The 21,177-nt window shown below is 38.4% G+C and overlaps 1 protein-coding gene across 3 annotated transcripts in view; it reads left to right on the plus strand.

Annotated features, from left to right (window-relative positions):
• Positions 1-21,177, plus strand: part of ncam2a (neural cell adhesion molecule 2a) — a 401,748-nt gene that overhangs the window by 293,626 nt on the left and 86,945 nt on the right. For all 3 annotated transcript variants that reach the window (XM_085152561.1, XM_085152559.1, XM_085152560.1), the window contains exon 6: positions 12,212-12,329. In XM_085152561.1, coding sequence (XP_085008687.1) covers positions 12,212-12,329 — 118 coding nt within the window. The remainder of the gene's footprint in view (positions 1-12,211; positions 12,330-21,177) is intronic.

Here is a 21,177-nt window from a genome sequence, read left to right on the forward strand (position 1 = left end):
TTAAACACTTCAATACTATACTAAAATGAAGTTAGAATTAAGCATACTATGTTTTAATGTGTTATTAAGAGACTTATTTAAAATATGTTAATAACATTTATAGCTAAAAATTGCTCAATAAGAAGTTTTATGCACTTACTTTTCTTCTTCCCATAAAATGTGCTTGCAGCGATGGCCGCCATGTTCCTTAATGAAAAAACTAAAGTTCCCAAAGCTCCACCCCTTCACATTTGGTATCATTGGAAAGCCCTAAATGTCCTCTGTAGATACCAAAAGGAGGCAATTCTGTAGTATGCAGTGCATGGGAGATATTCAGGTTTAGAAATGTGCTCTACAGAGGACAAATTTGCATTGCTGATAGTCAGGAGGTTAAGGGGCTTGAACTCAGAAAACCCTTGTGGGGATCCAAATTTTAAAAAAAAACTGCTGTGAAGCCTGCATGAAGTAACTGTGGATTTGTCCTGTCCACACAGCCCCACCATGTGAGGCCAACATATGTCCGACATTTCTTAAAAGTAAGGGGCCCACTGTGGGGCTCGTGGGTCTACATAGACTGGTCTCACATACACCCCAAAGGTGCACATTTGCTAGAAAGGTGCAGTCATTAATCTAGTTAAGCTTCGGTTGCTCAGCTGATACCTGTCCACTTATGTTCCCTAATTATAGCAAGCTAAAACATTCGCTGCTCTCTTTCTATCTCACTGCCAGTCACTCCTCACACCAGGAACAGTGTGTGTGGTAGTGCTGCTTTTATTCCACAGTTGTTTGTCTCTGTTTAAAGTCTGTTATGACCTTTGTACATAAACTGACCAGCTTTAAACAATAAATTTACCTACTGGCAAATGACAAACAAAAGGCCTAAATAGCTTGGTACTTAATTCATAAATTTGTGGAAACCAAAACAAAGCTGGGAAAAACGGTACATTTGCTGGGTCACTTAAACCCCTCCTGCCTCAGTGTTTACAGCTGCATGGCCTCCAAGTAGTGTAGAAGATCTACTATTGCAAACTGATGTTTTTCTTGCAGAACTTCTCAAACTGCCATCATGGTATTTAGTTCTGAGATAGCAGTGGTTCAGAGAGACTTTTAGTTAAGCCTCTAGCATAAAAGAGTTGGTCTGAAGGTAGAAAAGATAGAGAGGGCATTTGCTTAAATGTCACCTAGTGTCATGGGGCAGACAAATAGTATAAGCTCCCTATCTTTTTTCTGTAGAAAGTGAACATGTCATCCACTCAGCTCTTCACAGTAATACTTAGAGATCTGAAAAACTGCTGCTCTGCTTCTTTTCAACAAATCTATGTTAGTATGCAAAGTATCCAAGAACAAAGCAGTGGATGTGCTGCCTTGTGGTTCCTCTGACATCTCTATCTGACTTACATCCACGTTTTCTTTTTTCCTGATGGTGTCCCTAATAGTCCCTAAGAAGTTTTCTAGAGTGTACGAGGCACTGTGCAGTTGAACTATGGAAAGCCATATAGCACCCATACCATAGCTTTTACTCTCAGTTATTTGAACAAGCAAACCTGTGCATTCCAGTTATTTCCATTTCAATCCCTTAAGCCTACATATCTCATCTGAAGAGCTATTTTTGTAGGCAGTGGAAGAGGCTAGAACTTGAGTCTTGTTTGATCCCGAAAACACTGCCTTTCATTTGTAGAGCATTACACTTCAGTAGTGTTGACTAGGACTAGTCCCTTCCTTTGCAGCTGTGAAACCAAATTAGAGCAAGAAGTACTATTCGTGCAAAGATTTTCCAAAGTAAGCCACAGGGGCAGCTAGAAGATCTACTGTATTGACACCTTGCATTGGTCAGACAACACAACCAGATGGAGATTAAGTAGATTGCTAGGGGCCTCAGGTGTGTCAATGAGTACAACAGGGTACATGTTTTATCTGTCAGCTACAGACTGTAAACGGTTTCCTGTTGTGATGCCTGGGGATTTGGCAGACACAAAGTAAGACACAAACTGTGGCGAAAAAAGGTAGAAACACAGTTCTTCTGTGTTTTATAGAATTCTGAAAAAAGAAGAAGAAGAAATGATGAAGAACTAAACTGATGCAGCTACAGGGCATGTTTGGATTCATCCTAATTTCTAATCCTAAATTATCAGTGTAACATGGAAAACTTGAAACACTCATTTGTGCCCAAATAAGACTGGGCGTTGATTCTTATCCAACATATAGTTACAGCCAACAATGAAAAGAAGCTAAATCTGGACACATCTATATAAAACTTCACTTGAACTGCTTTTTGAAATGTCATACTAGCTAGTTTCATCCCATTTCTTGCTATGGTTCATTTTTTAACACCTTTCACTCTGTTGCATGTGCAAGTTTCACCTTATTTCTGAATTCTGCTTCACAACCATTCTAGGTCATAAACTACTTGAATAAAGCGATGTATTTTTGCAGCAAGTTATGAGCGGTCTCTCTGAAAAAAGGAGCAGGAAAAAGTGAAACCAGTGGCAGCCTGTGTGGTACACTTATTTACAATTAGTCTGCCATCAAAGACCAAAGGTCAATCCACAATGCTCATGTGCAAACAACTTTAGCAACTGACCTCACAATTTTCACAAGTGCCAGTCTTTGCTAATAGGACACAATCAACAGACACTATAGGATGAAATAAACAGAAACTGTAAGATGAAATCCAAACATGCTGTACAACTCCCATCAAATATAGTAAATCAGAGTTAACCAACCTGAGCCCTCAGAATGAGTTTTCACACATTACTTTGCTGTATTCAGACAGGAAAATTGGGAAAAAGGATGGCAATGTTTACGTTTTCAACATGTATAATTTCAAAATTGTATCAATGCATATCCATCAAAGTAAATCTTATAATCCATTCATTTAAGCTTTATATTTCCTTAATCAGAATATTTTTCTGAATGAATAACAGCTCAGTTTAAAGAGGGATGAATTCAGCACAACACTTAATGTTTGAAATAAGTTTTAAAAGCCCTTAGGCCAACCTTCAAGTACCTTGCCAACAATGTTCCCTCTAAGCTGCGCGTGTGCACAATTGCGCACTGCTGGCATGGTCTCTGCACACAGAATATCTGCGTTGCGCAAAGAAAAAAAAAATCAAACCTAAATTAAAATTAAAACTTTAGCAATTCTGTTTGGCAGTGTTAGTCAGTAAGTGACTGGCTGCTCCCATATGGGATTAGAATGATGCCACCTTATCCCATAGTCCAGAAAGTAATGCGATTCACATTCATATATATGCAGCTAATCAACGTCGCTGACAGGCTATGGCAGCGTCCTTATGTGCCGACAACGGTGTTTTAGCTAGCAAAGCAGCTGATGTGGAGTGAAGCCACGTTAATGACAACGTGTACAACCATTGGAGATGTGAGCAGGACAGACGGAACAATTGACGGAAAGTATGTGGACTTTATACCAGTTTTTAAATTGTGTTGATAGGCCACGTAAAACCAGAGTTATGATAAAAATATATGCAATGTTTGATTTTCTTCTCACAGGGCTCGAAAGCCCTGTGAGAAGAAAACAACACCAAAAAAACCCCACCTTTTCCTATTGGTGGAAAAATGTACCATGTGGACGAATCAAAAAATGATATGGCAACATGGCATTTAGTTGTTTAGGAAGGGGGAAGTTTTAGGAGTGATGGCGGTGTTTAGAGATGTGAGAGATTTGAGATGTTTAGCGCAAATCTTGTGTAGTTAGTGTGTAGTGTAGTCAATAGTTTTGTTGTGTGCGTCAAAACAATGAGGCGACTGCTGAGTGTTACAGGTGTTACAGGAGTGATACATCTCCTGCTGTCAGGCCTGCAGGTATCAGGCTGTTGTTCTCCTTTATCTCATAGTGGACAGAAATTATTTTTTGGAGTGGCACAAATAATTTGTGTGGCATCAAATTTGATGCAGAACAGCTGATTGTTCTGTAAATAGTTTGAAATGTTTATTTAAAAAAAAACAAAAACACCGTGGCTGCATTTTTAGGTAAACAGCTGCAAAAACTGTTGTTTGCATGACTCAGTTACTTTTTTGAAGAAGTAACTATATAATTAATTGCCAAACATTGGTCTTTATATACTGTATTTTGCAGACAGAGTTACAGGACTCTCTCCCAGACCACAGACTCATAATACAAGTCAGAGCTTTATTTAAAAAAAGAAAAAAGAAAGTTTTGTTTTCAAAATTGGAGTTCAAGTTACTTTTACTTCCAATAGTGTTAACATCCTACACAGGTCATGAACAAGATTTTTTTTTTTTAATTTTCATTGTAAGTGGGCTAAAGCAGTGAAGTAAAAGTAGTCTAACATAAATGTAAATGCTGTAATTTGATTATTTTAATAAACCATGTAACTTGGATGGATTCGATGCTGGCGTGACCACAGTGCACATGTCTGCTGTTACTCACAGTGGTCCAAGGGACGCTCAGGGAGTTTGTGTGTCGCTCAGACACATGGAAAATTAGAGGGAACATTGCTTGCCAACTTTATTATATAGACTTTGCCAGCAGAAGCATTTTATTTAGTGACATTGTCAAGGAAACCAAAACAAAGGTTTCCAGCACAGTGCAGGCATGCTCAGGAAAAAGAGTATTTAGCGTGTTTTGTCCCAAAATAATGTTGATTATTTAATTGAGTCATTTTATGTATATGTGAGATTGCCTCTTGAATTAGTGCATTTTGTTAAAAAAGCAGTCAAACAATATTTTTTAGAGTTTCTGCACAAAATTGTAAATTTTATTCCTGAATTGGTTTCTGCACATCCACTTACCAGCTGAGATGATTGGCTGATTGAATGCTGCAGTGTCTTTTTAGTTAGTTTTTATTGTGAAGTACAATTGAACTTGATAACCATCTTCAAGTTGGGCGTTGCGCTTTTATATTCAGCATGCAGCAACAATACGTCATGCTGTTCTTTTGATTTAGCACGTCAGAAGAAGTGTCTGCTCTATTTCAGCAACATGTTAACAGACATTACTTTAGCCAGTGATGCAGAACAACATTTTCTTTTCGAGAAGCAGAGCTGAAATAACTTACTGTATACTCCCCTACCAATGTGAAGTCATAAATATTCATGTGTCAGTTGATAAAAGAGTGGTTTCTTCCCCGCAAGCATGCAGCAAATGAAGCTCTGCTGACCTGCTGCAGCTCCCAGTCTCCAGCGTATCATCAAAGCAGACCATAGATGAAGATGATGGTGTATCGAGAGAAGGAGGCTACCCGCTGAATGGCTAATCAACCTGAGGGCAAAAACAGCTTGGTGACTAGAAGAATGTAGAACATTTCAGGAAGTGATCTCAAAAGTATCCACATATGAGTCAAGGAAGCTTTTCATTGACTATATTTAACATAATTTAAAGAAAAATGCTGAAAAGATTCAATAGAACAGAAAGTTACTTACAAACTCACAAAGTTGTAAAACCATTCATGCTGTTTTTCAAATGAAAATATAAAGCACAGTTGCATAACAGCTTGAGTTCCATTTTTGTAATTTCCTTGGCACATTTTCACCATTTATTACTTTTGTTTATTGCTTTCTGTCATGGTTTGTGAAATTCACTTACTATAATTTATAGCGGTTAAAAGTAGTTTGCAGCCTTCCAAAATGAGCTAAAGCTGTTACCAAAATTTAAAGGAACTTCCATAACATGCATATACTTTGTTGAATAGATATCAACTAAACTTAAATATAGAGCCAAGATGGGGAACATCAGCCTGTTAAGTCTTTACTAACACATCATAACTGCTGTGCGTTATTATATTTGGCAGCATGGGAAAAGGCAAAGCCTTTTGAGCAGTAGGATAACAATAAGACATGTCAAATATAAAAGAACAGCAGGAAAAATCTAAAAAAAAAAAAAAAACATACCCCTGGAAAAATGCTGACCCCTGGTGGTGAGCAAGAGTTTGCACCATCTATTTACACTAAATGTTACAATATGTGTCTTAAGTGAACTTAAGACAAATTTAGGACAATATGGTAAAACCCAGAGAAAGTCCAGTACTGCTCGGTATAGGTTCAGTAAGTATAAGCACTACAAAGCGGGCCTGTATTGTAGTGGTTAACACATTCACCTAACACAAATCTGGGAATAAATCTACAGGAGGAGGTGTATGTGGAACTATGTACTGTGGTGAGCTCTAATGAAAAAGGAAGTAGCTTTAAGGGGCTACTAAGCTAGTTAGCTTCGTAGGTTGTGGTAGACAGAGTTTGTTGCCCTTGAATGGAGCCAGACTGTAGAATGTATATGAAGGACAGATGTCACGTTTGAAGATGAAATCTGCATGGTTCCTCCTCTAGCTCATCTAGCTTCAAAAATGATTTTAAATATATTCATGTTTATGGGACAATGACCCCCCTTCTGGCTTGATTTGTGACCTGTGAACACATTCAGTCACGGAATTTAGTGTCTGCTTTTATAAACCATAAATTACAAAATGCACAGCAAGAAAATAAGTACATTTTCAAAAACTTCTTTCCAATAATTCCACTTTCCAATAATTTTTGGATTACTTGGTTCAGATTGCAGTGTTCGGCACTGTCATCTGCCACTTGTATCCATTTTTAACACTTTAACACAGATTTTCATTCATCTCTGACCCAATAGCCACAACAGCCAGTTTCTATAGCAACTGATGATGATGTAAAATGGAAATAACGTTCTGATTTTTTTTGCCTGCATTCTTCCTCAACAAATCCAATTAATTGTGGGTTCGCTCACTCAAACACGAAGCCCCACAATTTTCTCCCTTTGAGCTGTCAGTGAAACTACTGGCTGTGTCCTTCAGGATCTCTTGCATGATTTTGCAGCAACATCAATCAAAACTGCTTCGCGTGCAATAAGGGAATATAAATACCCATCTCTGTTACATTACATTCCCAGTTGTAAATCAGGGCTGGTTTGACTCCAACTTGTGTGTTAATCTAGAAAGCGAAACAAATCCTGAATAGAGAACCCAGCAGGGGTCTCGTCTCAAAACACTGACTCGCTTAATTTGTAGTAGGTATAATACAGTCATGACATTAACCAAGAAGACTTCACAACTTCTAAACACGGGCTATCCTGACTTTATTGAAGCTAATTAGAGGGCTAACAGAAATCAAGTCCTCCAGCTCCTGCATTTAAAATGAGTCATCTTTAAATATGTTTTCATGTATTCTCACATTGGTGGGCATGTCTGTGAACCTCGCATTATCTCGCCCAAGCCTCTGAAGTTTCAAGCATATGACTAATACATGAAGAATTCATAAAGCTTGCCAGATTCTTTTTGGATGCTTAAACCCTGTTGCTGATTTGCTCTTTTGAAGTCTTCTTGCTTGGCAGTTTGTCTCATTAACAGGCCTGTTTCAACAAGGCCTGCTGATGTGGGAGCGTATTGCATAGGAAAAGAGAGGGGAGGAGGGCACACACTGGAGAATAGAGATCTATTGGCTTGGAAATCAATGGTTATCATGTCAGCCAGATGCTTGCTCATCTCACTCGCAGAGTCAGAACTATTGGAAAGGACTCATAGTGTTTGATTATTGCTTAGGCCATTTTTATCCCTGAAAAGCTCTCTGCACCTAAAATGTGTGTGTGCGTGCACTCCATATTGTGTTGATTTTACAGACAAAAAAAGGAGATTTTCATTGATTTATTTCTTTGTTTTTAGGAGTTACAGTACATAGACAACATGAGATAGCACATAGATCAGACACTATGGAACTGTAGATGTACCGATGTATTTTTCTTTGTAGTAATACACACTGGTGCTGTTAGTGTAACTGATCTTTAAAAAAAAGACTACAGAACAGAAGCATTGCTTCATTTCTGCGCTGATGCCTTTTTTTGATTACAATCCCCTATCCACAGTATGTTTTTGTTAAAAAGGCAAGTCTACCTGCTTTGCCGCTGTTCTTCATCAAAAAGCAGCAGTTTAATGAGCCCTGAAGCTATTCTTAATATTTAATTTCATCTTTGAGTTGTTTGGGGGGGGGGGGGGGGGGGGGATCTAGGTGGAATAAGTGTCCTCTGGATGTCATCACCTGGAGAACAAATTCCTTTCATTATCTCTCAATAACTTCCAAAACCCCCAAATGAGGAGCTGTTTACATTTTTTGAATATTAAAAACACGTTTAGCTTGTTTTTTTTGTGAGACCTTTCAAGCTTTTTCAACCCTTTCGATGTGATCAGAGGGAAAAAAAATGTCTTTCGCAGCTGCCAGTTGCAATACCTGTGAAGCAGGTTTTTGTTTGGATCCCAATAGCAAGCGTCTCATTTTTCAGCAATTTCATCATTCATGTGCTCCAACACCTCTGTGTGGGTAGCGTTGGTCTAATGTTTTGTTGATCCTCTTCTTAGAGAATAAATTAACTTACTCAAATATCGAGATGGTGGTAGAATTAGAGAATTGGAATGAGTGCATGTTTGATCACACAGAACAAATTTTCAGTTTTTAATTTGCTGCATTTGGGGCATTTTGTTTGTTTTAATTTAATGCCTTCTAATTACAAGCAGACCAGATCTTGTAAACACAATGGTGGCAGCACATGCCTCATTTTGGTAGCTCATTGTGGAAGAAGCAAAATTTAGCTTCTATAAAGCTAAAACCTTGATTTAAACCTACACATCAGCCTGTATCCAGGTGTGCTGGATGTTATCTGGATGTTAACACATGACAGACATGATATCACAGAGTATTTCCTTACCTCGATTGTGCTCACGCTGTAATCAGATGAAATTATGCAAATGCAGTAGGTGCAGTTGGTGGGCTAATTGACAAATATAGCACGTCCTCATCGTGTTGTCTGGACTTCAGTCGTTTTTACTATTTTCCTCCCGTACCTTTTAGATGGTCCTCGTTTAGAAAAGAAGGGAGAAAAAAGAGAAGGAGGAGGAGTTTGGTGACCTTTCAACATGCAAAGCAGACTTTTCATCAAGAGAAGACAGAAGTGGAGATAGCATTGATCTTCTCCTTCAGATGTGATGGGATTGATCCAGTATCCTTCCAGCCTGTGCTTTTGCTTACCCACAATGCATTTCTTCATGCATGGTGCATGAAGTATCTTTATAATTTGATAATAGATAGGAGAGAAGTTACATTCTAGTTGCCTAAAACTAAACCAAAATGAAAAGAAAAAATGGACTTAAAAAAAAAGCAAATTAACTGAAATAATTTTGTGAGTTGGAAAACGAATTAAACTAAAATAAAAACATAGAGGTAGTATAGTTTATGACACCTTGACTGATGACACATTGATAAACATGTTTATTGAGACTGAATGGAAACAAACCTGTGAGTCAACAGCTTTCAAAAGGCTGTGGATGTTTCTGTGTTTATTTTTTGTATTACCTCTGATTTTACCTACTGTTTTTTCTCAGTCCTGCCTCTGACATATGCCCTCCATATAATAACTCTGAAAAACACTGAATTGAAATAAGAAAATTTACTTTGGAAACTAAACTAAATTCAAAACATAAAGTCAAAATGAAATAAAAATAAAAAGAAGTAGAAAACACAAACCCATAAATACTCTGGTTATACAACAAAAGGCCACAAAGATACTTTAGCTGGTTCATGGACCTGAATTCAAAGCTTAAACCACAGACAACAACAACAGTACTGCAACTCACTGGTTCACTTATTCTAACTCAGTGGATTTCAGGTAGTGCACTTAATTGATTTTCACCTGTAGTCGTCAACTGCCCAGCAGAAGCAAAATAGAAGAGTGAATGTTCCAGAGCTCCAATAAGCTGCTCCAGACATGATTAATCACTTCCTGTGACTGGTCAGGACCACAGTACAGTGGTAGTCAAAGTACAGCATAAATACAGGCTTGTGAAACAGATTAAGATGCCTGATAAACACGCTTGCACCATGAAGCTGTCATTCCCTTGTCATTGCAAGTGAGAATGAAGAAAAGCCTGCTCTTCCTCCGCTCTCCTTTCACTGAATGACAAGATGACAGCCCTCAGGTGACTGCATGACAGGGGCACGCTACATGTTCCCGACAGTGCTCACCATATACTCTTGATAAAGTCATCAAGGCCTCTGCTGTTTACCATCATGCCAATGCAGCTGCTTGTGGAAGATTAGCAAAGCGTGCCACGTGGACACTCGTGGACACTGACTGATGCATGTCAGTTAGTTAGACAGATATAACCGCATATTTTAGCAAAGGAGAGTACATGCAGTGGCAAAACATGCAAAAACAAAGAGGAATTTAAAGGGAACTTCTAGTAGTTTGGTATGGTTTGTGCAAAAATATATGACTGAGAGTAATAGAATCTTTGAGGTCCTGTGAAAAACTAAGTACACCTTTACTGCCTCCATTGAAATTATGAGGATAGGTAGGAGTTAATTAATTGATCATCAGCACGTGTGAGCACCTCTATAAAAGCAGAACGTTTGCACAGGGTGCACACGTGTAGTTTATAGGTGTGTGCTAACACAGTGCTGAGGAGGAAAGACATCAGTATTAATCTTAGAGAAGGAATTATTGCTGCCTATCAGTCAGGGAAGAATTATGAGTGCATCGTTCTGCAGTGACAAAGACTATTACAATTCCTCCCCACACACTCACGTTGTTGTGATGTTAAAGTTCATGACAGTAGCATTAGAAAAAGACTGAATAAGTGTGGTTTGCCTGGAACGCTACAAAGAACATGAAGCATGGGTCAGGTTTGCTTTATCTGAACAAACCACAAGACTTCTGGAGCAATGTCCTTTGGACAGACGGAACCAAAGTGGAGATGTTTGGCCACAAGTGCCACTTAGGTTTAAAACCAAATGCGTCATAGCTGCTGTCAAGCACAGTGGTGGATGATTAATGCTTATTTAGTAGCCACAGCACCTGGGCACCCTGGGCATGAACTCCTCTGTATACCAACTATTCTAGAGTCAAATGTGAAGCTAAATCTTGGCTCAAATTAGGTCACACAGCAGTGCAATGATGCTAAGCAGAGCAGCAAATCTACAATAAGATGGTTGAAACTGAAAGTCCAGACTTTAACTTAAGTGAAATGCTGTGGTGGGACCTAAAGAAGTAAATAAAAGACCACCTACAAATCTAAATGACCTGAATAATAAATTTTGTATGAATAAATGCTCTAAAGAGGATTGGACCAAAATTTCTCCACAATGATGTAAGAGACTGATAAAGTCATGCAGATGAGGGTTATATACAGTGAATAAAATGAGGTACGGTACCATCGTGACTGTTTGAAACATTGTTATCGGTAAAATGAAATCATGTTGGACACATCTGTTCATTCTTGATTCTGATGTCCAAGCTTTTCTGTTGTATGGGCACTGAAGCAAATAAATGTTCACTCCAAAGTCAAATGCATCAATCTTCAGGCCTCTGGTTCTATTTATCCATCTGTTTTGTATATATGAGTCCCAGTTTCTCCTTTCTCTTGAATTTAGTGGTGTCAGGTGGCCCAAAAAAATACATCTGAAAACTCTTATTAGAAATCAAGATCCAGGTGCTTTAAAAAATACATAAACCATAGGAGATGAACAAAAAATATGTAAATATGATTTGTGAAGACATTTTAAAGATTTGTCAAAGGGCGTATTTCACTTTGATTGCAAGAAAAGTGAAAGAAGCACTGCGTAAATAAATACGAGTCATTTGTAACCCTAAAAAAAGAGTTTGCATTTGCATGTCCATCAAACCACAGACCTATAAAATTAGGGCAGCAAAGCACTTCGGCTTTTGATTCTGCAGAAATTGGCCTGACAAGAGGAACAATTGTCAGAGCTCGAGCGCTTGACAGGAATAGTTTATTCACAAAAGGAAAGCGTTCGTTTTCACAGCTGTTTTTTTCATGTTGAAACACATTTTCTGTCTTGCCATTGTTTATATAGATTTAACAGAGCATTTCTGAGGCGCACAATAGAATAATGGCCTCGCGTCAGTGTATTCGGTTCCTTTGTGTTTTTTTTTTTTTTTTTACCAAAGCTGGGTCAAAATGTTATTTGAAATCCCCACGGGATTACCAGCAGAAGTAGCGTTTTTCCAGCACTTGCATACAGGCCACTCGCAAGGCCAATTCAATCCTCATGAAAGTCTTTTATTTGCTTCTTGTGAAAATCCTGCACCATGTAGCATTATGAATACTGAATGTTTTGCTAGATTATAGTCCAATTTTAGCTTTCAGTCCGGATTGATTTGATTAACTCTCAGGATCTAATACCGCCATGTGTTATTTCCTGTTCTTTTTTTTTGTGTGTGTGTCTGCAGTCCCTCCAGTGTTGTCAGTGTTCCAGCAGTCCTTCAATGCCACAGCTGACTACCAGGAATCTGTCACCTTTACTTGCATCACTTCTGGATCTCCGGACCCCATAGTCACATGGCACAGGTAAAGCTCAAAGAGATATTGGGATTGGGAGACATCCAAAGAATATTGGTGCTCCCTCAAGGATGTAGGATAGGTTTATACCCAAGTAGACACCGAAAGTGCTACCCTAATATGATTTCATTCCAAAACCATGAGAATTAATCTGCTGATATAGCAGCGCCTACACTTATGGGAATGCTTCCCACAAGATTCTTGGAGCCTGCTTTCGAGGATTTGCTCCCATTCAGCTCCAACAGCATTTGTGAGGCTCAGTGTTGATTTTGGGCGATAAAGCCTGGCTTGCATTGGCGCCTCAATTTATCCCATAAAGTATGAGCTGAGCTCTACACGAGCCCACTCTTCCACTCCAGACTGGGAAAAAATGGCTGTATCCATCTAAGAGAGGAAATGATGTTGAACCAAATGATTAAGGCCATCATACACAAAAGGTTCAACTCCTTAAATAGCCATATATTCAGTTAGAAAACATAAGGGACAAAAACAGCACTGCTTGATTGATTACTGGATTGAAGTCACTTAATTAAGGCAAATTTAACCGTAATTTTCAAATAATACGGGCTATTATGTTCCCTACTACCCATTCGTGCCTATGTACAAATATGCATGTATTGTTTTCAGAGCAACTAGACTTTTTTTCATAGTTCTGAGAAATTTATAGTCCACCCTCGCACATTGCCCTCAGCAGCCACACAGTAATATCCATGGCACATAGCAACAGAGCGAAAATTTGCACCTGAAGAGCATTTGACACTCCGCTATCCTCTCTACAGCTCGACATCGAGCAATTAGCTTGCACCCACTCGGCAGGCAATCATAACAAGCTCTTTGCACCTGAGCATCTATTGATAACACTTTATTGTTGTTCCATTGAAGTTTTTAGTGTTTGCTTAAAATGCTGCCCCCCCCCCCCCCCCCCCCCCCCAGGTTTTCCTTATTGGAACTTACTGGAAAGAGTAGTTTGAACATATTTGACACAATTTAGTTTAATGAACTGTGTCCAGCTTTCAAAAAGGGGCCCTGTTATGTTTTTCATTTGTGGATGCTTATATCAAACACGTTTCAAGTAATGAGGTCCGTGTATGTAAAAGTAAAAGCTCTTTTTTGCCTGTTTTTGTCTCTGTGTGATGTCATTGAGAATGAATATCCCTGCGTGGTCTGTGGTCAGCTCAGGCTTATAGATCTGACTGTATACCCTACCCACCTGCTGTTTAAAGCATCTCTATATTTAAGGGGGCTTAAAGGCCCAGTTTGAGATAAATGAGGGTTATTTTGAACTCTGAAATCACGCAAACCTACTTTAATAGAATCCTAGAATAAACATAATAAAATGAAAATAAGCCTGTAGTGTCTTCTCTTGAGACATGATATCTTTATAAATGTTATAAACAATCCAAACAAACATGACTTACAAGTGACCTCATGGCTCCTCATAATTGCTATATTTTGTAGTTAATTTGGTAAAATAAATACTGTGGGCTTGGTAACGTTTCTAAAGGGCAAAAAGAGGGCAACAATTCAACAACATATTAGTTTAGTCTTAAATTAAGATATTTTGCTTTCCCACTAGAGTTTGAGCTCTACTCTTGTACAATACTGTGTAAAAGTGTTGGGTCAGCACTTGCTAAAAAAATGGAAATGAAATAGCTGCAACAATTTATTGAAATTTGTGCAAACATACATGGAAATAAAGTATAAATCAGAGTTTGTGCAATTCTTGAAGCTCCACATTTGGTGTGTCCACCTCTATTCTTCAGCACAGTCTGAACTCTTTTAGGCAGGTTTCTTGTCATTTCCTTAAGTAGTCTTCAGGAATAATTCTACCGGCTTCTTGAATGACATTCAAAGCTCTCCTTTGGATGTTTCTGGCTCTGGGGAGGCCAATCCATGACTGATAGTGCTTCATTGTGTGTTTTTCTATCCAGGTATGCTTTACTGCATTGGCAGTGTGTTTGGGATCATTGTCATGCTGAAAAATGAAGCCAATGGCAATCAGATGTTTTCTAGATGGTATTGCATGGTGAATCAATCAGTGGTCCTTTTCTGTGTTCATAATTTTATGGATTTTGACAAGATCTCCAACACAAATAACTGAAATGCAACTAAAACCAAGACAGAGCCTCCACTGTGTATTACAGATGGTCATAGACACTCACTGTTGTACCTCTCTCCTGACCTTCTACATACACGTTGATGATGATTTGAACCAAAAATTTCAAAAAATTTGGATTCATCGCTCCACATTTTCAGTCCAGTTCTTGTGTACATATCTCAGCCTTTTATCCTTGTTTTCTCTCCTTAAGAATGACTTGACAGCCGTCCTTCCACTGAGATGATTTCTGATGTGGCCTCAGTGAACATTAGATGGATCAACTGAAGGGCCAGATACATCTCTCAGATCCTGCGTCAGGTGTTTGCTGGAATTCTTTCTGTTTCTTAAGGAAACTGTTCATCTGCTGTATGTAGTTTTTTTAGCCTTTTTGAAGGTAGTAACGTCCAGCAGAACCAGGCTCAGGAAGGGGCAGCCAGTCATGGATTACTCATTTACAGCTGGTTGCTCTGTTTGTGGCATTCAAAGAATATATGCCAATATCGGCTGATATTAGCTCTCTGTTAATATATCAGCTGAGCATTATTTGAACTGCAGCAAAGTGCATTAATTAATGCTTTCATAGTCCATAATTATGATGTGGGCCTATGATCTGTTATTATTATTATTGTACTTTTGAGTAACTTGGTCAGTGCTGCGCAGCAGATAAAAGCACATAAACCGATGCTGAGCATGTGCATCAATGGTAAACACAGATGCCTTTATTCATCACCCTAACAAAGAGGTAACACACCTCTGAGAGCGCTTACCTTCATCACAGGAGCGCTGCACAATTCTGCAGGAAGATGAAGCACAGCGAGGTGAATTCTTCACTCCTGCATTTCATGTGACATCGTCTCTGTAATACAGATGTAATGAGAACTGAACTGTCTGTTTGAAAGAGAGGTTGAATACAGCAGAAAAAAATGAGGCACATGCATCACTTTGTGAAGTACAAACAAAATTTGAAAGGTGACGCACAGCTGGAAGCAGCCTCAACTTTGTAAACCTCATTCATCTTGCTCCCTTGTTTCTGGGCTCCAAAAAAGCAGAAATTACTTTTACTCCGGGGTGTCTTACCTTGGCTTTTCAGCTCTGGAGCACAACAGTGAAATGTAATTTTAATGATTTAACAGCAGGCGTTATATTTTGCAGAATATTTCAGCGTGAAGATGGCAAAGTGCACATCTCCATCCTTACTTTTATATTGAGACAATCCCTGTGACAGCTTAACGACCTCAGTCTCAGTTTTGCTTTAAGTGTAAAACTGAGTTTTGTTTGACGTTGTGATTTCACAAAAAGCCCGTTAAAATGAGGAGCCTGGGAAATAAGATATCTTGATACGTTTCTCATAGTATCACAGAATGAAAGAGGCTTAGATACAGAAGCATTCACTCTTACAAGGTGCTCACTGATGTGCTGAGGCAATTAAAAATGACCACAGAAGTAAGCGACTAAACCTTTTTCTTAATAAAATTCTCTTGCATGGTCAGATGTGTAACTGCCATTCACAAAATTTGATGTTCGCAAGATCAAGAAAAGTTTAAACCAAGTCTCAGAGAAACTCAGCGGAGCACCGAGAGCTAATGAGACTTTATTCTTTGTTCTTCTACAGCAGGGAAGTCAAACTCGTTTCACACTGTGGGCCATGCACAGCCCACTTTGATCTTAAGTGGGACGGACCAGTGAAACTCCTATTTCTGTCAGCGTAAAGAAGTTTAATCACACATTTAATCCCTGAGATATTTTAATTTTAAAAAAGAAGTGTAATTTCAACAATATATCTCAGTTTTTCTACATGATAATGAAATGCTGCTTTGGGCTTAAATTGTAAGAAATGCACATGTAAAATTACAGAAAAAGTTCTGTTAGCTCATTGTGACTGTTAATTTAAAATAAATTCATAATGGTTTATCTAATTATTTACGTTGGTGCAGTATGACTGGAAGAAGCTGTAAAACTTGTGAAAACACATCTAAAAGTCTATACTTTTAGATGTGGATACATCTAATGTATGCTCTCCTTCACATTTTCCAAACCCTTCCAGTGGGTCAGATTGGAGGCTTTGGTAGGCCGATTCTGGCCCCCAGGCCTTATATTTGATACCCCTGTTCTGAAGTGTTGCGGTTTCATATCAGAAAGCAGCCTGTTCTCATTCCCAGTGCTCAGATTCTTCCAGGGTTTTTTTTAAGCTGCTGGTCTCTCAGAGATATGCCCAAGGTGTCTTTTGGCTTCTGCTGGAATACCAGGGGTCACCATAATGGTGACACCCAGCTCGTCACACTTGGATGCTTGTTCAGAACCCCTTGACATTACACTTACGCTACCTTGGGTATCCTTGAGCCTAATTTTTCATCTTGCAAGGTGATTCTTGTTAGGAGCATTAACAGATCGGGGTTATTACACCAAAAAGTAATGCATTACACATAACTCATTACTTTTTAAAGGTTAAAATGCTATGTTACTTAATTATAGCTGTAGAAATGAATTAGAAACACCACTCATCACATTAATTTTGTGTTATTTCGGATAACCACCTGAGATGCATTGGCACACAATTGCCGTTTAACAATATGAACCTTGTTCCACACACCAGCATCATGGCCTATCCTAATGAGGACAAAAACACACAAGGTCTTTTTGTAAGTGCTTAACAATTCACACAAAGCCGAGGGCAAAGTTAAAACGCAGCACTTCAAAGAAAAATGTTACGGCCACAGTTATTCTGTGATAGGAACAGGTGCCGTAACTGCTTTTGTTGCCTGTTGAAAATGAAGCTTTAGATGCTTGGCTGGGGTCAGCATATACTCTGACATCAGTCTGAGTTCTTCACTGCTCGCTTTGACAGCATGCTGTCGAAAGTACTGTGCAGAAAATGAAAGCTGGACACCACTCTGCTATTTTTCTTCCCCTACTACATCAGCTGAAGTCAGCTGATTGTAGCCCAAGTGCACAGAAAAAACATTACCCTTGATTTTGTTTTATCTGAGTGCTCATCGTGCAGATAATTGAAGAACTTGCGGTACCAGTTGAAGGTTTGAATGGGTGAGTGTGTCGGATTTTAACTGGTACCATATGCAATGTAAATAAAGGCATAAGTGATGGATTACTGACTAATATGATTACTTGATTTGTTTTTACAGTAATGCTTTGGATTACTGTAATGTGATTGGAGTAACTTTGTGTCCTAACATAGCAGGTTGAGGCACTAAAACCTGCTGTGCACATGTATTTTCATTGCTCTGTGGTTTTTAGGCTTGCACATTGGCAGCATGTCATTCGCTCTCAAAGTGTGGGTCATACTGAGATTCTATTTTGACATATTTTGGGGTTTTGTGACACTTTTAGTCTCATGGAGTGTAGCTGTAGTAATGTGGTTTGGCCACTACCCTGCTACAAGTAGATAATGGCACAACCTTGTGCCAGAACTAGACACCTTAGTCTTTATCAGAGGCATGAAAATTGCAAGTTCAACATCACCATTTGAATTAGCATGTTAACTTTGTGCAAGTGCTTTTTAACCTATTATGACACAGTCATACTTGGAAAAAATATTAACAAGACATTGTGAAATGAACTTGTGATCTCATTGCCTTTGGAATTATTGCTTTGAAGACCACTCGCAGTCAGTTGCTGTCTTCAAAGCAACTTTGGTGCATCAAGAGAGCACTAAGAATCAGTAGGAATCAGTCTGCAGCTAAACAGTCCAGTTGGCAATTACTTGCAATCAGCAATATGTAATATGGCAATTATTTGAGAGAAACTGGCAAAAATCAAAACTAAAAAATGAGTAAACAAATATTAACATAGTTGCTGCAGGACAACAATTTGTCCTGACAACCTTGTTTTATATAGAAATAGAATAGATGGATAGGTTCAAGGTCAAGTTCCATACTGCAAAGAGATGTGTCACAGTACAAGGTCATCAGTGACCAGTCACAGTCAGTTATAGACTGATTCTGTAACATTTGGGGTTAGATACAGGCTTATGGTGACATTGGAGCAACATCCACCTCTTTCTATGAATTTTTTGCCACTTTTAGCACCATGAAATGAAAAAACTGCATAACAGAAAAACCATAAAACCATAACACATATCATATGTGCTTTAGCATGGGGCTAAAATACACCCAAACCCCAGTGGATGTCAGTAGCATAATGTACATAATGTGCTGCATGTTTTATTTTAGCATACCATCCTGCGAGGTTTACTTGAAAGGGTACTCTTGCATGCTCCCACTTCACTCTAATGCTCATGTACAATTTTTTTTAATGCTGACTGAATAAAATATAAATCACCTGTCAAGGTCTCATTTCAGCTGACTGCAGATTTTGAACTTTGTAGTGACCATGGACTGCCAAACATTTCTGTGTAGTCTGTTTCATTTCCCAGGTCAATAAGTCCTGTGTGTCAGTCCCAGACTACAGAATTAAAATGCGTAAATCACAACAAAGGCTTCGGTATAAACAACACATCACATTCCAATTGAGTTTTTCTTTTGATGCCATCCCTCCTAACTTATTCCAGGCTCTCCCGTTGCATTTCCTGTCAGAGCGAGGTTTCACCTCATCCTCTGTGCATCTTGGGTAATGGACTACCTGTCAGTAGTCAGTCAGTATAATGACATTCAGCACTGCAGCACGTCCTCCACTGTCCATTCCAAAGATGAGGCCTCTCTTCATTTCCTCTTTGGCTCACCAGAGTTATTATTACTTGGCTTTGGTGTTTCCTCTGACGACTTTCAATTATCCTCCCTCTCGCTTTTCCTACAGTACAATGAGGCTGAGCTCACCACGCAGTATAACTGCACTCGTGTCTATTTGTGTCTGAGACTTCAAATCCCCTCATGTGAAATCCCTAAAAAAAATAAGAGTTTTTTAGTGGAACAGTAAAATATACACTGTGAAAAATACAACAGCCTGAACTGAAGACTTGAGATATCTGTTCTGAATTTATTACATAAAATAACTTGTAAAATAAAATAAAAAAACAAGATGCTATTATCCATATTTAACGAAATGTTTTTTTTAAATCTCTTTTCATACCTTTTCTTTATATTTGTGAGTTGGGCAGATTAATAATGAATCACAACTGAATATGCAGAAGCACGTTTGCAAACATCAGATCAGCTTTATCTGTTTTGTGTTCGTTTATGTAAAACCTTAATGATTTTAATTTCGAGAATCTCATCCATTTATGCTCTGCTTCACATTCACACTGATACATAAAACTATATGTAAGCCTTTCAGATCCCCTGGGCAGATTAAATATTTCACTGAGTGAGAATTGGGGAGAAAAACTAAGTGCAAACCCTGCAGTAAATGAGCCATTTTTCAATTGATAATGAACTGTCTGAAATCAAATTTTTATTTAATTAATACATAAATTGGGCAAAAAATGGTGACTGTGGCACTCTTGTTCAAGTTTGAACATGCTATCCTACATGAAAACTCCCAGAACATAAACGTCTTACTTTTTAGGATTCGTTCATAGAGCTTAAATTAAATATAAGCACTAGAAAAGCTCCAATAAAGCTTAGTTATAACAACAAAGTAGAGAAAAGCTGTGTAGAAGCAGTAGTTAAAGAAATAACTTTTTGTTTTATGACAGAAGAAGGTTCTTCACAAGTTATCAGAAGGAAGTGGTAACCAGGGCTTGGATCAAAGGCAGGCCTGTATTTCTTTTTAAGTTTTTTTTGGTAAAGTTAATGCATGTACTGATAAAACTGCAGAGCGCAGTAAGTCACACATAATAAAGATCAGTTTGGATCTCTGTAGAGATCTTACTTTTGCCAGAGAGCAACCCAGAAACTGTGACAACAACTCATGTTGTCACAGTTTACTTAAACTGACACAGGCATGAACAAACATTCATTTGTCTGGCTTTAATTTGTTTGCATCAACCACTTCCTAAGTGTTTATTAGAGACACAGCTTTTAACTGGCTGCAGTTATTTTATTTGAGGAAATGCAATATGCAAAACAAAGGTCTAGTTAAATCTGCACTGTACACACTGGTTTGTATATGTTAGTTTTAAAGAGTCCCTTCCAAATTTGTCCTTTTTGGCATATTTATTTATTAATATTCATAAATAGCACAACAGTATTATCAGTTTTCATAGTAAGAATGCTACCATGTTACCAAAGGTACGTATTTACAAATCCAGGACATGGAGAGCAATATCAGCAATCAATTCAGTAACTAAGCTAATCTTATTTTTACCAGCTTACAAATGCTGTAAAAGGACCTGTGAGCTTGTCTAAATCTGTGCAAGTATGGGAAAAAAAACCAAAGCTATCCCTTGAACCTTTTAGAATACACGCCTGGTTAACTAGCTGCAAATAAACAAGCGGAGGAGGCAGCTAACATGCATCAGATTATTATGATTTTGTTATGAAGCTTAAATATAGACATGCGTCAATTTATCAGTTTGATTTTTCTGGATAATTTCCCCACAGAGCCCAGTAAGAAAAGACATTAAGTCAGCAATGCATCTCCACACCACACCGGAGTCATTTAGTGAGCATTGCAGTCCATAAGAAAACATTCACAGCAACACTAGTGAGTGCTGGCAGGCCTGACACAATAAAGATGTTACTTTTCTGCATGGCAGAGTTTCACAACTCTGATGACATACAACAAACTATTCATTGAGCAATTGTTATTTCAACTATTGCTTGATCTGTTTATCCAAAACAATCCTTTCATCACACTTCAAATAGTGTCTATAAAAAGTGCCGTCATGTTTTCACCTGTTTACCT

Source organism: Neolamprologus multifasciatus, chromosome 23 (genome assembly GCF_963576455.1).
Source record: "Neolamprologus multifasciatus chromosome 23, fNeoMul1.2, whole genome shotgun sequence".
In the NCBI taxonomy this organism is placed as follows: Eukaryota; Metazoa; Chordata; class Actinopteri; order Cichliformes; family Cichlidae; genus Neolamprologus; species Neolamprologus multifasciatus.